The sequence below is a fragment of the Chroicocephalus ridibundus genome, chromosome 2, assembly GCF_963924245.1.
Source record: "Chroicocephalus ridibundus chromosome 2, bChrRid1.1, whole genome shotgun sequence".
Classification (NCBI taxonomy): domain Eukaryota; kingdom Metazoa; phylum Chordata; class Aves; order Charadriiformes; family Laridae; genus Chroicocephalus; species Chroicocephalus ridibundus.
The window spans coordinates 9692141-9707073 of record NC_086285.1 but is presented as its reverse complement, the minus strand read 5'-3'; the positions used below and the strand labels follow the sequence as shown (position 1 = coordinate 9707073).

Below are 14933 nucleotides of genomic sequence, written 5' to 3'. Positions count from 1 at the left end.
ACCAAGCATACTGAAGCTATTGTCTGAATTCCTTATTCACTCTTACCTCCTAGAGCAACGAAAAGTACCCACTTAACCTAGCAGAAAAGCACAGAAGAGGAAACTAATCCCGCTGGAATGACAATAAATGTAGGGCAGCTGATTCACTCCAAGGGTTCAGCTCAGTGGAAAACTACTTAGGGTAAGATTTCTTTACTACAATCACTTGAATGATTAGTAGAAAAGACAGAAATCTATTTGGAATGTTTTTTTCCCCTTTTTACAGTGAAAAACAAGTCTGAACAAGTCTCTCTGTTATTAAAAAGGAATAATAAAAAAAAGCAACCCCACAAAGACAGTGAAAAGTTTTCTCCCAAGTAGAATAGACAAGTCTAGCCAGCAGCTTGATTCAGGTCTTTCCCAACTAGAATGCTTTCGCATAAACGAACATGCTCTTATTCTTCCCCAAAATAACGAAGTTCATACATACTTCTAAATCTTTACAACAGCCATATTTTTCAATAGAAACACATACCTAAAGCTCCATTACTCTCCCTAAATGTAAAACTGAAGTAGAGGATATGAATTTAAACATGTAGTTAAAAAAAAATTTAAGTTGGGCAAATTCAAGTACTATCAAAAAATCTATTTAAACCATTGAGTCTACTACTTATTTAAAAGGAAAACCAGGACATTAATTACACACCACAAATACTTTGCATTTATCCAATTTGAAATGGTATCTCTTCATAGTGTCTCTATATTCCTCAAGGCAAGTATATGTTTGGCACAATCTAGCATCGGCTGACACATGCATTACAACCAACATCTTCATTAGTATCTAAATGTGCACCACTCTAAATGTTAGAACACAAAATGCCAGAATGGGAAAACAGAGTGATGTAATTCAGCATGCAGAAACTGAAGATGAAAATATTCTACATACCTGTCCCAGTCATCATCTCCAGCTCTTCTTCTCCAAGATCTTTCTGCACCAGGCTTATCAAACTGATCAAAGTCATCATCTGTAAAAAAGGTGACTACGTTAAATAATTCTTACTAAAATGAAAGGTTTCTGAAGCAACCATTTAGGTGGGATTTTTAGAGGGGGTGTTGTTTTTTTAGACGATGCAAAAATACCTTTTTCTACTTTCCATTTTAACATGAAGAAAATAAATACCAACATGCTTCAATAATAAACAACCATAATGTACTATATAGCTTCCCCTCTTCTCACTACTGAGGTGAGGATGACACAAGGAAGACAGATAGGGCATGACATAAATCACTGGAAAATGCTGACATCAAAGGTCATCCCAGAGACAGGAGCTCCCCAGAAATGCATGAAACTGAGGTGCAACGGAGGTGAAGGGAACCATGTCCACCAGATCTCTGCTTGCCTTGGGGGCCACAAGGCAAACCCACACTGAGCCTGTAAAGACAATTTGAAAATAGGAGTAAACCTCAGGTCAGCGTAAGGCAGGATGACACCAGCAACCCAAAACAGAAGAGGGAAGTCAGGTGTAATACGCTACCAGTTATCTCCACTGAGGCGTTAAAAACACTGTAGGTCATTGAAGCAGGTTACACCAGGTACCTAAGCATGCACATGCCTTCCAAGATAAAACTGGTGCTCCATATATTTCTCTCAACAAGTATCCTCACTTTAGCCTATCAAATCACGGAATCACGGAATCTTCAGAGTTGGAAGGGACCTCTAGAGATCATCTAGTCCAACTCCCCTGCTGAAGCAGGATTGCCTAAAGCACATCCCTCAGGGCTGCATCCAGGCGGGTCTTGAAAATCTCCAGAGAAGGGGACTCCACACCCTCCCTGGGCAGCCTGTTCCAGTGCTCTGTCACCCTCACTGTAAAGAAGTTTTTCCGTGTATTTGAACGGAACTTCCTATGTTCTAGCTTGTGCCCAAATCACAAATTACTCTTGCATAGCATAGTTTGTAAATGACAATTTTGCTACTTAAAAATATTAAATCTTCCATTTATCTGCAAAAGAAATGCAAAGCTCATCTGTTCAGATATCCAGTTGCCTCATCATCTGTAAACTGGAAGCACATACCTTCAGAAACACTCAGCACTCACTCTCCCATCCTGTGGTTACAGCCCAACAGAGAATGCACACCTGGAATTAGTGTCTTTTCACACACTTTAATGACTCTTTTAAGGGTCACACAAGCAGACAAATAAGTTACACTCAACACATGGGGAAACTGGCTGCAGTTTAATGGTCTTCAAAACACAGGCAGTTGAGCAATACAGTCCTTGCAGCCTGACAGTCTGAACTGGTGAACACTAAGATGCCATGCTTCCAATCATTCTCCTGACTCCTATTTGCACTCAACTCTTTGACCAAGTACAATGACAAGGATCAAATGGGTTTTTGTGTTTGTTTTTAGTGGTTTGGTTTTGGTTTTTTTAAAATGAACCTTCAAAACTAAATCTGTCTTCAGCTCATTAAACTCAACCCAGTATCCTTTAGTGAACATTCCTCACATGCAATGACAAACCTATTCACTTCTTACTTCATAAAAATCAAAGTAAGCTGTTAGTGACCAGTCAAGTTTTAAAGGAGGTAAAAACATTAAAACGAGAAAATTCAGTTCTTGCAATGTCACTAAATTAAGAGCTTTCAAACCAAAAATTTCAATAGCTATGAAGGTAAGGTTGCCCAGTATGAATTATGATGCAACACAAGTCAAGTGTGTCAACTCTTTTGTTCTGAAACAGTAGCTAAAAACAATCCCCTTTGATCAGGTTCGCCCTTTTACTTCCTGCAGACACTTTTATATTTTAACTAACCTTCTATATTTAAACTAATTTACATGGGCTAATAGCATTGAAACAAACAGTTGTTTCACCTTTCTCTGCTCAAACATCTATATATCACAACCTCCTTCAATTCTGATTCCTATTTCACCCACAGGGGAAAGCCAGAGAAATATCCAGGCATTTGCTGCCTTCCTCTTGAACACTACATTACCCTATTTTGTCATCTTGGGGAGAAAAAAATAAAAACGTCACCTTGCTTTCCGTATGGTCATTCAAAATCATACTGCAATGATTATCTTGTGCCATTTTAAGAGCACAAATATCCTGCACAGTCATTGTTCTTACACAGCTGGATTACAGTAATCCACTGACTTGATGTAACTGCCTCCAAAGATTTATTTTTTTTTAAGGTAATGTGACATATTTTGCAGCAACCAAGTTACACATGTCCACATATTGACTAACATAGCTCAAGACAACAACCACCATCAGGAAGACAGTAACTTCTTTTTAAGCTATGCCTGCTTGCTTGCCGGGTATCATTATTTTTTCATGTCAGGCACCACTTTTAGAACCAGAAAGCTGTATTATAAACGAACACCACTTGAAGACAAGATCTAAGCTCTTCAGCACACAATTCTTACACAGACGGACCTTCACGTCAGCCAGGTTTAAATCTAGACAACACAAAAGTACATGCCAAACCCTTTTTGTCTGTTGAGATCTCCCTACAGCAAAAAGAAACACTCCTTGGTATAATTCACAACACTTTTCCAGGCCAGATAGTTAAGCTGCATGGCCATAAAAGTGCTTCAACCCAGTGTTACTACTAATGAAGAAACAGTACCAAAAGAGGGTCTAAGTTCCTGGCAAGTTTCTAATGTAGACCTGAACCCCCTGCTCAGCCAACATCACAAACCTCCACCCTCCAGCTCTTCCAACCACTCCAAATTTCTCACATCCTATTCCTTATTTACAAGCAGCTCCTACCAATATCCAAAGCCAAATTACATCCATGCAAAGCCCTTTTCACAAGTCCCCTCTAGTAGGAGGCATACAAAAGCCTCAAAAAGAATTGCTCAATCTGTGAGTGGTGACCACAGCTTTTAGGAACTGTTACACATATGCCTCCAGCACCTCCCTGTTCTCATCTCTTCTCTCCCTGTCTCATTACACACTTACGATATAAAGATCTTTGGGACAGAGGGAAACAGCTTTTCTTTTTTATGCTTGTATGTTCTGTGACAGCTGACACTGACAATGAGCGTTACAAATTATGCCATTTTGACATTAAGTGTTGTCAGAGCCGAAAACAGGTTGTAGCTCACCATTAGAAAAGGAGGTCACAAGAGTCACGCATCTACAAATAGCATTTATTGCCAGCTTCATCAAGAGATAGCAAGGATTGAAATGGACACAGACCTTACACCTGCAGTGTGATAAGATACCTAGCAAACCTCAGTGAGGCATCACTTTTTTTTTTTCCATTTCTGAAACTACACTATTTTCACTTTTCTTCTACCTGTCCAGGCAATAACATTGGCAAACATGATAAACCACAATCAGTATAACATTTATGGATGTTTCTCCTTGAGAAACTCTTACAAGTCAATGTTTGTGTCAAGCATGGTTAAGTGCCTGTAAAACATTAACTCATACAGAAAGTGGAACATTCAGCATCAGCAGAGCACAAAACCTCCAAAAGCAACAGCTAAAGATGTTTTTATACATATATATAATTCTCAGTAGTACTGTGTGGGAGGTGAAGAGAGAGGAAAAAAGAAAAGGCAGGAATCCATGAACATAAGCTCTTTAAGAAGGAAACTGTCCATTGTAGGAGTAGGAAGAGGTTTTATATTTCTTCCAGCAGTACCAATGCAGCCTAGAAAGCTAGTCGTACATAGTAACTGTTGCTAAGGAATGCAATGGCTACAGCTCCTCCTTTCAATTCAAGCCTCTCATGGCAAAGCTCACCAAGATATGTGCATATTAGCTGTATCAACTGGAAGATCCTGACAGATCACTAAAAACACTAAGCCCCCTCTCTTAACTTCCAGGCAGCACTAGAAGGAAAAAAAATACCCAAACAAGACCTATCAAACACCAAAAAAAGAACTAACTGAGTAAGTAAGTAGACCAGCTACACAGGAAAAGAAAAGAAATAATCCACCAATTGGCTCTTCCTACTGCAGTTATAAGAAAATCATTGTTATCAAAGTGACAGAGAAGTTGCAGGATGCTGCAGAGATTAACGCTGGCTGTTTTGTTAGACCAGCCTGTCTCCCAAGGCCCTGGCCAGCTGTGAACCAGAGTAAGCATGAAGACAAACACACTTGGTTCCCCACATTAAAAGGTTCCTATTTGCTTTATTCTTACCCTGGTGTAGCACCAGAAGTGCTATAAGCTGTTCTATATTGTTTTATGATATATATGCCCGCAACTGTTATCTTTTTTCCCACTTAATACGAATAGATCATCCACCCTAGAAATCCAGAAAATCAAAGTCTCATTTCCTCTTTGGCCATGCTGATGATATTTTCTAACTCTGTGGACACCCTTTCAATAAAACCTTCACTAATCATTGTTCTAATGTAAAATGGAAGTCGTAAGCTACACAGTCAAGTCTCACAAGCGTAGGAGGTGAATCAGCAGGAACACTGCAGAGCTCTTAACATCTTAAGATGGTACCAATATAGCCTAAAACGGTAGTCCTACATAGCAACTGTTGCTAAGATGGTGTATTTTACTGCAATGAGATGGCCAAGGCTTCTAGACAAGGGAAAACATCTGATGACTGAATTGTTCATCTTCCTAGAAACATACCTGCACGCTTTCTGGAACACTAACCACGTGCTGCCTCATAAACCTTAACAGTTCAAAACTGTGTATTTTGGTTAGCTTCAGTATTGCACTATCATAAACATAAAATATACTATTAGCTTTATGCATTGAAAAAGCATCAAAGATTTCTCCCTACCCAATACAAGACGGGGATGTCACAACGATCCAATAGTTCAATGGATAAACTATTACGCACTATTTGCCCAACAGGACTTTTAATAGAGTAACTAAACTGCACTGCTTTTGGGCAGAGCAGGTAAGGAAGCTATTAAAAAAAACAAAACCAAAAAAAACCAAAAACCTAGAGGAAAAAAGTAATCTACCTCATAAAAAAATGCCACTTCTCTACACTTAGATGTAACGCTGAACGTAAAAAGTCCATCTTGATCTTTCCCGTCCCCCGGTATCATATTTAAAACACTCAACATGACAGCTTGACAGCATTTCAAGCACAAGTCTCCAGATTAAAAACAGCTTACCAGCTTATCTTTATGTAATAGTTTATTTCCACACAATATTTTTCTTCATATTTCATTGCAAAAGGTTACACAACACACAGGTATTGTAAAGCCTCGATTTTCAGGAGCTGAGTATACCATTTAAAAACAGACCTATGTTTCTGCCTGACAGTGAACTGAATTATAGTATCTCTTGCTATGCGATACAGAAGAATAACATGAGGAACAGCTGTGCCTGAAACACAGGCTGGCAACGCAACCCTACTGTTAACAGCAGCTGAATGAAAACTTCTGGTAACAAATCATGACAGCATCTAGCAGTAAAAACACAAGTCAAGAGGAACTCCTGAAGGTGAGACTGATGTAAACATAACAGGTCATGAAGCACACTATAAATCCAGTTCCATTTATTACAGATAATCAAGCTCTCTACCCCATCACAACAATCACATTCACTCCTACTACCACATTACCCACAGGAATACATGTGCATAAATACACCACACTCAAACATGAACTATTTACTTTATATTTTCCAGGGACAGACATCATGGAGTCTTTATACTGGTAAACAATTACTCATAGGAGCACTAGGTATTCAGTGACTAAGTATTTATAACAATGTAAGAATTGCATAACACATCCCTCAACTGGTGTACTTCATGTTTTCTTCCAAAATTACTCCTATTTTAGCTTCCTTAGCTTAGGAAGCATTTAGCTTCCTCAAAGACAAAGTAGAAAAATTAATTTCTACAGGAGATAAGTTCTTTTTACCTTCTCAAAAAATACCTTTTTTTTAGAGAGTTTGTCATGATGCAAAGTAAGTCACTAGCAATAAGCAAGAACAAAACTCATGATATGATGCCAGGAACTGAAGTTCTCTTTCTAATCACTGCTTGAAATGAACAGTATCTTTTTTATTTATTTTATATTAAAAAAAAACAACAAACTACATCTAAACCCCAAACCACAAAACAAACAAACAAACAAACAAACATTTCCAAGAAGTCTGCTTGGATTTGAAAACATATATTTTCTTTGGAAAAACCTTTAAAAGTCTCATAGTCCTTGCCTCACAAACATGCTGAACAGTGAATGAAGACCAACAGTTTAAATGAAATCCACATGAACTCAGTTCTCAAATGGCTTTGGACACCAATGAGAAACTGCAACTCTCCAGAAACTCTCCAGCTTTCACAGCCACCGAAAGTTATAGTTAAAACTGAAGCTGCATTACAGCATAATGTAACACATAACGAACCAACGACATTACTTGGGAGGTTTTTTGGTCAAGTCAGTAACAACCATCACCTTAAATTATTCTGGACAACAAGTTCGATGTGACCTAAAAACTGAGGTTTAGTATTTGATGCAATAAAGCATGGTTTGGCTTTTGTAAGAACAAGTGATACTAAGGCTATATTTAATTTTGATGACCTGAGAGAACATTCAGAAGAATGCTAATTTTCAGTGAAAGCTTGTCAAAGAAATATAAAGATTAAAAATTGCTATGCTTGAAAGCAAATCTGCCTGCCACAAGCTCATTCAAGTAGCAATGTTTTTTGGCAGTAGTCCTCAGCTGGTACAATAGCCCATGATCATATATTTCTATTTCTTGAATTGTAAACTCCACAGGCCTTTGACACTTAGCGAGGAGTTTTAGTGTGTATGTATTCCAATATATCTCTAAATGACCAGTTGCATCAGTCCACCTAATAAAGCAGAATGCAGTACCCACAGAGACGAAAACACAGCCAGCACTCCAGCCACCTTCATTTAGGCACAAATGCAAAATCTATTTCCAGCTCCTGTATGCTGCTGCTGAACAGCCTGAAGCATGACAAATTCAACTGAATTTGTCTGGAGACTGGAGAATTTTTACTACATCTTTAAATTGGATAGTGACCCACAACACAGAGAAAGGTGTCTGCTGGGCTAGCATTATTAGCTTTTTTCCCAATTTTTATCAAAGCTTCGCAAAAGGTTTTTAAAGCCACTACATTGCTGAGAGCACAACAGCAGCCCTCAGATTAAAGTGAAATTAAACTGATGACAGTTTAGGTTCAAGCTAGAGGAATAACATAACACGCTAAGAGGTAGAGAAACACCCATTCAGCTACTCTTGGTGCAGGACTTCCAGCAGGGATATGGAGTAGACATGTATAGATAGGGTCCTCTTCAGCTCCTGCTCCACCCTGTCCCCTGTCATGATTCACACCCCAAGGATATCTACACTCAAAGTCTTCTAGACCACTGAAGTTCATCAGAAGTGAATTAATCTGAAAGGAATAAAACTTGTGATAGTCTTCCCTTTCTTCAGTATGGCAGACAACTGGGGTAACAAGCGTTCCTTGCTTTGTTTTAGTGATGGTTTGTTGTTTACCCTGTAACCACATCTCCCTAAATGAGATTACTGCAATCAATTTACCCAGATTGCAGTATACCAAGAAAAAAAAAATCAGCATCTATACAATACACTTGTAATGTTACACTATATCAGATGATTGCTAAATCATAGAACAGCCCTGTTGGAAGGGACCTCAAAAGAGCAAAGGAATTTGTGAAGTAATATGAAGCTGTGAATCATTCCCAGAGACCTCACAGACCACTACTTGAAAACTTTCCAGTTCATGTTTGTGAAACCTATCACCAAAAGAGCCTTTACCTTCATCCTTAGAAAGCTTAGCTGCACGAACACAACTATCTAGTCACAAAAGCACATACGAATACTTTATTCTTATGAATCAAGCCAGTATTTCCCAGGAGCCTAAAAAATTATAAATGACTGTTAAGTCCACACATGATGTCCAACAGACAAATCACCTTCCTTCCATTCAAATGTTCAGCTGGCATAGCCATTTCACATTTCATTTTTCATCCCTGCATCATATCCTTACAGAAGATTTAAACTTCAATCTGCATTTTCAAAGTAAAAACAGTCTCATTTTGTCAACTGCTACCCTGCAAAGTCATCAAATTAACACTCCGTTTATTTTTCCAAGACCTATTTCATACTACTTTACCACTCGTTAGTGCTGCCTTTTTTTTTTTTTTTAAGAAAACACTGGGGTGCTGTCATCCCCGTATTTTAAAGTCCTCCTCACCCCCCCAAAAAATCCAAAACATTAGTTCCTATAACTAAAACTTTAACTGACCAAAAACATTTAAGCCAAATAACCACTTAGTCCTGGGCTCTTCACCCTGTATGCCTTCTTTCCCATTTGTTACTACTATTGACTTTAGATAGCAGCCCCTTTCCAAAGAGATATACCACTGCTGTAAGTGCCAGGCTTTTTTAGTGGATTTTGAAAGTGTATTTAATACTTGAAAAGTGTATTCAACCAGGAATTTTCTTTGACTAGTCATCTGAACATAAGTGTGCAACACCTCTGGGTTACTTCTTTTAGGCAAGTGGTGCACAGTGATCATCTAGACTAAACAATCACTGTTTACATGTGCTAAGGATCATACTTAGTTGGCCACCCTTTATTGATGAGCACAGTGTTAACACTGAACAAACAACTGCTTATGCCCACTTAGTACAAAGAGATCCTAATTCATGGTTAGACACAAACGGTACTCCACAACAAAAAGAACTAGCCTTGAAACAGCAATTTCACCACCTATTTGAAGGCTGTCTATTGCATAGACATTTGTACATGAAAGCATGCTTGTTCAACTTGCAGCAGTTATAAACACAAGAACTAAAATGCTCCAAAAGTGACACTTTAAATTACTCTGTCCTCATAACACTAGAAAAAACTTCCAGAGATAGAACATACAGGCAAAGTTTACTTCCACATCATAAATCACTCATCTGAACCACAGAAACTAGCACAGAAGTTTTTGTAAAATAATGTAGACATTGCAGTATGCTTAACACCATTAAAAAAACGCCCCAAAAATACTCAAATATTTACTGTTTTACCAATCAGTGCTGTCCTTCCTAGACTTCTTCCCAAACCTCTCAACTCCTAAATTAGGGAATTTCTTTGAAACGTTTACCTTCAGTAAGAAACTTAATTGTGTTTATGTAGTTTGTTACCAGTTAAGCTAACAATGGCAAACAGTCTGACCACTTAGGTGAGTGATCACAAGGATGAGCCACACTCTTCTCTGTGACACCTACTTACAGAAAAAACACTGACTAAAGCCATCACAAACTTTTGTACAGACAATGACAAGTGGGTCAACTGACAACTCTGACCAGTCTTTATCAAAACTGTTATTCCTAGTGAAAGCAAGGCCCACAGCACCAGAAACAGACATGTTCTCATAACTGTATCTCTCATGAACAGCCCAGTGTGACCCCTGCAAGTCTCTTTTAACCACTCAACTAAATGTTCAAATTTTAAAGTTTGCTTAATATACCAATCAGAAACACAGAGCGTTTTGAGCTGTCATTTAAAATGCTAGCAGAAGAAACATCCTTAGTCAAGAAGAGGAGCGGTGGCACGCTTGGGAGTCCTGGGGTCGAGCACTGACTTCACATTTTACCCTTTCCAAGGGAGGCCTTGTACTTCTGGCCAGTCTGTAAAATAAATTATAACTACTCCCCAGGTGAGAGATAAGTCACTCAAACAGGTTACATACTGGAAGTGTAACAGCATAGGAATGAATATCTCTAAATAAACACATCCGTCCCACCTGGAGGTCCCACACCTGCAGTGAGCAATGAAGCTGTTGCGCCTTCTCGGCCCTACCCCGGCCAAGAGGAGGCAACAGCTCCCATCACCGCAAGACGCCGGCTCCCGTAAGCAAGAAAGGAGCCCCTGGAGCCCTGCGGTGCCACAGAGTTCCCGCCTGCACTCCCGAGAACGCAAAACTCGCCGCCCGAGAGGCGGCGGGGGGCGGCGGCGCCACCGCCCCGGGAAGGCCCCGCGGCCCAGGGCTCCCTCGGCCCCGCCAGCCGTTCCGCCGCCACCCAGGCCCCGCGCCGCGCCTACAGCCGGCCTCGCTCCCCCAGGCCAGGCCCCAGAGCCCCGATCTCCCCTGCCCGCCCTCAGACAAAACCCTTCGGGGCCGCGGCACCTACCTGCGCCTCCTCCCAAGGCGGCAGCCATGGCTCTTCACCTTGCCCAGGCGGCGGCGGCTACCAGCAGCGACTCCGTGCCACCCCCAGGAGCGGCGGGGAGCGGGGGGGAGACGGGGAAGGGCTCGGATTCAGCGCCCGGCAACTCCCCCTCCCGCCGCCCCTCCGCACGCACCCACCGCGGGAGAACAACAAACTACCACAACATGGCGGCCGCCGCCGTCCCTGTCGCCACCGCCCCCGCGCTGCATCATGGGACGGCGGAGGACCGGACCCTCCCTCGCGGGCAGGGCGGGCAGCGGGCGCCGCTGGTTGGCTGGCTGGGGCCCTCTGCGCGTGCGCCGAGCCACCCTCCGGGGCGGGTCGGGCGGGAGCGCGCATGTGCGGTGGCGGGGGGGCGGGGACGCGCCTGCGCGCGCGGAGCTGAGGTCGGGGTGCCGCGGCGGCGGAATGGCGGCTGGGTCGCGGCTCCCTCTGGCCTTGGGTCGGTAAAGGCCCTGGGGAAAGGCCGTGGAGCCTTCCCCGGGCGGCTCCGCGCCCTGCCTGGGGTCTTTGCAGGCAGTGCGTGTTGCCTGGGCCCAGCCGCCCCCTACAGGGGAGCAGGTCCGCCGGCCTCCGGCCCTGAGGGAGGCTGTTGGCTGCGGCCTGGCTGCGTGCGGGGCCGGCCGCGCCGACTGCGGTGACTTTGTCGGACCGGGACAAATAGTGGGGAGTGGGAACGGGAGAAGGAGGCGCTGCTTTTCAGTGCTCCCAGGCCTCCCCATCAAGGATCTCTTTGCCAAGGCGGGAGGCTGCTTACAGCACTCCGAAGTGCCCAGGGCACCCTGGGCTGCATTGAGGCTTCAGTAGGTTGTAGGTCCAGCTTCAAGCCCCAAGTTGAGCTACCTCTTGTGCGGAAAAAAGCCACAGGGATTAATAGGATTAAAATACACCATAAAAGCCATGGTATGGGCTATGTTGAGCAGGTCCGTGGTCCTCTCATCTTTTAAGACTTGTATATGCAGGGGAGTTAACGCTTGCTTAAACTAAACTAAAATAGTTCAGGCCATGTAGTTCTTGGTTCTGCACTCAAACCTCACGTGGGTACATGGCCTTACAGGCTCAGTGTCATAACGTGCTAAATAGATTCTAGTGATAGGACAAGGGGTAATTCTGAAAGAAGGTAGATTAAATGAGATGTTAGGAAGAAATTCTTTACTGTGAGAGTGGTGAGGCACTGGCACAGGTTGCCCAGAGAAGCTGTGGATGCCCCATCCCTGGAGGGGTTCAAGGCCAGGCTGGATGGGGCTTGGAGCAACCTGGTCTAGTGGGAGGTGTCCCTGCCCATGGCAGGGGGGGTTGGAATTGCATGATCTTTAAGGTCCCTTCCAACCCAAACCATTCTATTATTCTAAATACAGTTTCACTGCAAGCTAAAAGTCCTTTTCTTCTAGCCCTTTGTCTAAGCCCACCCTTCCTGGTTGCTCAGTTACGTGCTCTCCTTTTCAAAGGACCTAGTGATCACATGGCTGCGGAGTATATCAATTTGGATCACTGATCCCACAGAAAAGTAATTCACCAAAAAGAGGTCTCGTTTTGAGTTTCCTTCCCACCTTTTCCTAGTTTTCCTTTAAATGGGGGAATCAGGACTTGTGCCATTCTGCACAGACCAGGTTAAACACTGTGTAAAATTGTGCCTTGATATAAAACAAACTTCTAGGTTATGCTACCTGTGAAGAAGCCCAGTCTGATCTAAAACAGTTTAATGGAGCCTACTATAACAAGACTAGTTCAAAGTAAATGGCAAAACTTTCCCAGGTGGACAAGTCCTCATGGAAATAATTAACAATGTTAGTATTTAAATTATCGGCGTTATCTGATTAAACCCTCGCTATGAGAATAGGGAAGTTCTCATGTCACTTTGTTCCCAGCTCCCTGCAGACTTATCTCTGCATTGCATTTGGTCTCTTTTTTTAGGTTTTCTTCACAACTGTACAGCTAGAGATTTATTCTTTACATATTCCTACAAACTCACAGCCAAATTCTGACTGTAATTTAGGAAACAGATTACATCAGTAATTGATGCTTGCTGATAATTTAATATGTAGTCCATCAGTCTAGCTCTGATTACCTGACGTGGAGGCAGTAAGTTAAGGGAACGCTACTACTATCAATGGTAAAAAAATGGTGATTTCAGTGGGGCCAAGGTTTCAGCCATTGGTCCTTGTTATTTTCTTTTGGGTAACTGGTTTGCAACACAAAAGGATTTCTTTGCAAGGGAGGGAGTTTGCTAGACCCTTTAAAGGCAGGATGGAGGAGAAGTGTGTGGGGTGAGAGTGAGCCAGTCTCAGCAGCAGCCTGTTACAATTCTTGACTCTCTTGTCATAATTCCCTGTGTCCCATCTGTTCGAGGATGGAAAATGAAGTGTTAAACGTAAGCAGTATTCACAATGAGCATCTTTGTGGCATTCAGATGTGTAGAGGAGTGCATTTTATGCTGTATATTTTTGCTCACTTTAATAGCTGATTTGATTTCCATGACTGACAGTCTGAACACAAATCAGGTTAACATTTGCTTAACACACCAACCTAATATTAAAGAGGAATAACAGGATAGTTCAGTATTACTCTGTTTGTTAATATACAGACCCTACAGCTCTGGTACAAAAAAGTGGCCATTCCCAGATGTCTGAACTTCAGCAGGTGCGGAACAGGGACCTAAACTACGATGACAGAGGCAGGTATGGTGACTCTACTCACCTTCACACAGGACTTTCCATGAGTTTTCAGATTCCAGGAACTGTAGTTGCTCTGGATTCTGTATAATAAAAATCCAGTTTTTTCTCAATACTATTTAACCTGTGCTAAAAAATGCAAGTGAGCTCCTCTCTTTTCTATAAATGGGGGTTAGCATACTTGCCACCTCTGGAATCCATGAATTAAAATGACTTTATGTGAACTAATCATCATCAGTTTATTTAAATATTTTTGGAAGTTCTGCATAAATATTGTATTTGCCTGTGTGTCTCCCAAAGCAAATCCAGCTGCAACTGGGAACGCAATAGATTGTCTTGCAAGGAGATTAAGTAAATAACTGAGCCAGAACTCAAGAAACCTGTAATCCTGGTTTTGCACTCACTTGCTGCGTTACTGGGTCAGGTTGCCTTGCATCTGCTGCCTCAGATTTCCCTCTCTAAGCTGCAGAGAATAATGCTAAACTTCTTTTTTTCTGATTATTAGAAACTTTTTGGTAAAAATTGTTGTGTCGTGACTTCTCTACATTAAGCTGCTTCCACTGCAGTAGTTAACTATCAGTTTTATTTTTGCTAGTTTTGGATTTTAACATTTTTTTCCAAAATATTTCATAGCTTATTTTTTGAGCAAACACATTATATTTTGATTTTTTGATGTTTTTTTTATTTAAATTATTATTTATTTTTGCACACATACTCAAATAGTTAAAAATCACCATTCAGAATCCAGTAAAGCGGACTTCCAAGTTTAATTCCATTAAACACTCAAAATTAATATGTGGGTAATAAGAACGGTGCTATCAACAGCAAACGGCTCCTAGTTCCCTAGAGAAAATGTGCTTCTGGCTGGGTTACCTCTTCATGAGCTTTCGTTCTAGTCCCACTCAGGCAAAACCAGACTGAGTTTTTGTAGCATGGCAGGCTGGCCGAGATGGGTGGTCCAGTTGTGGGTTTGCCTCATAACCTTCTTATGATGAAGCTCTCAAAGTGACATTTAACTCCAAGGCACTGTCTTCCATTCAAAGTTAAGCTTGTCTTCAGACGAGTTCCTCCAAATCAAACACTAAACAAGCCTTGGTTTATTTCAGCAACATCCTGTGAGGCA

At 41.7% G+C, this 14933-nt stretch overlaps 1 protein-coding gene across 8 annotated transcripts in view; it reads right to left on the bottom strand.

Annotated features, from left to right (window-relative positions):
* Positions 1-11363, bottom strand: part of RBM33 (RNA binding motif protein 33) — a 99027-nt gene extending 87664 nt beyond the window's left edge. For 5 of the 8 annotated variants that reach the window (XM_063324402.1, XM_063324403.1, XM_063324409.1 and 2 more), the window contains exons 1-2: positions 11100-11363; positions 926-1004 (exon numbers count right to left, since the gene is read on the bottom strand). In XM_063324402.1, the coding sequence (XP_063180472.1) occupies positions 926-1004; positions 11100-11127 (107 nt within the window). In that variant the 5' untranslated portion in view covers positions 11128-11363. The remainder of the gene's footprint in view (positions 1-925; positions 1005-11099) is intronic. The other 3 variants (XM_063324405.1, XM_063324404.1, XM_063324406.1) reach the window with 1 other exon arrangement.
* Between the last annotated feature and the right edge of the window lie 3570 nt (positions 11364-14933).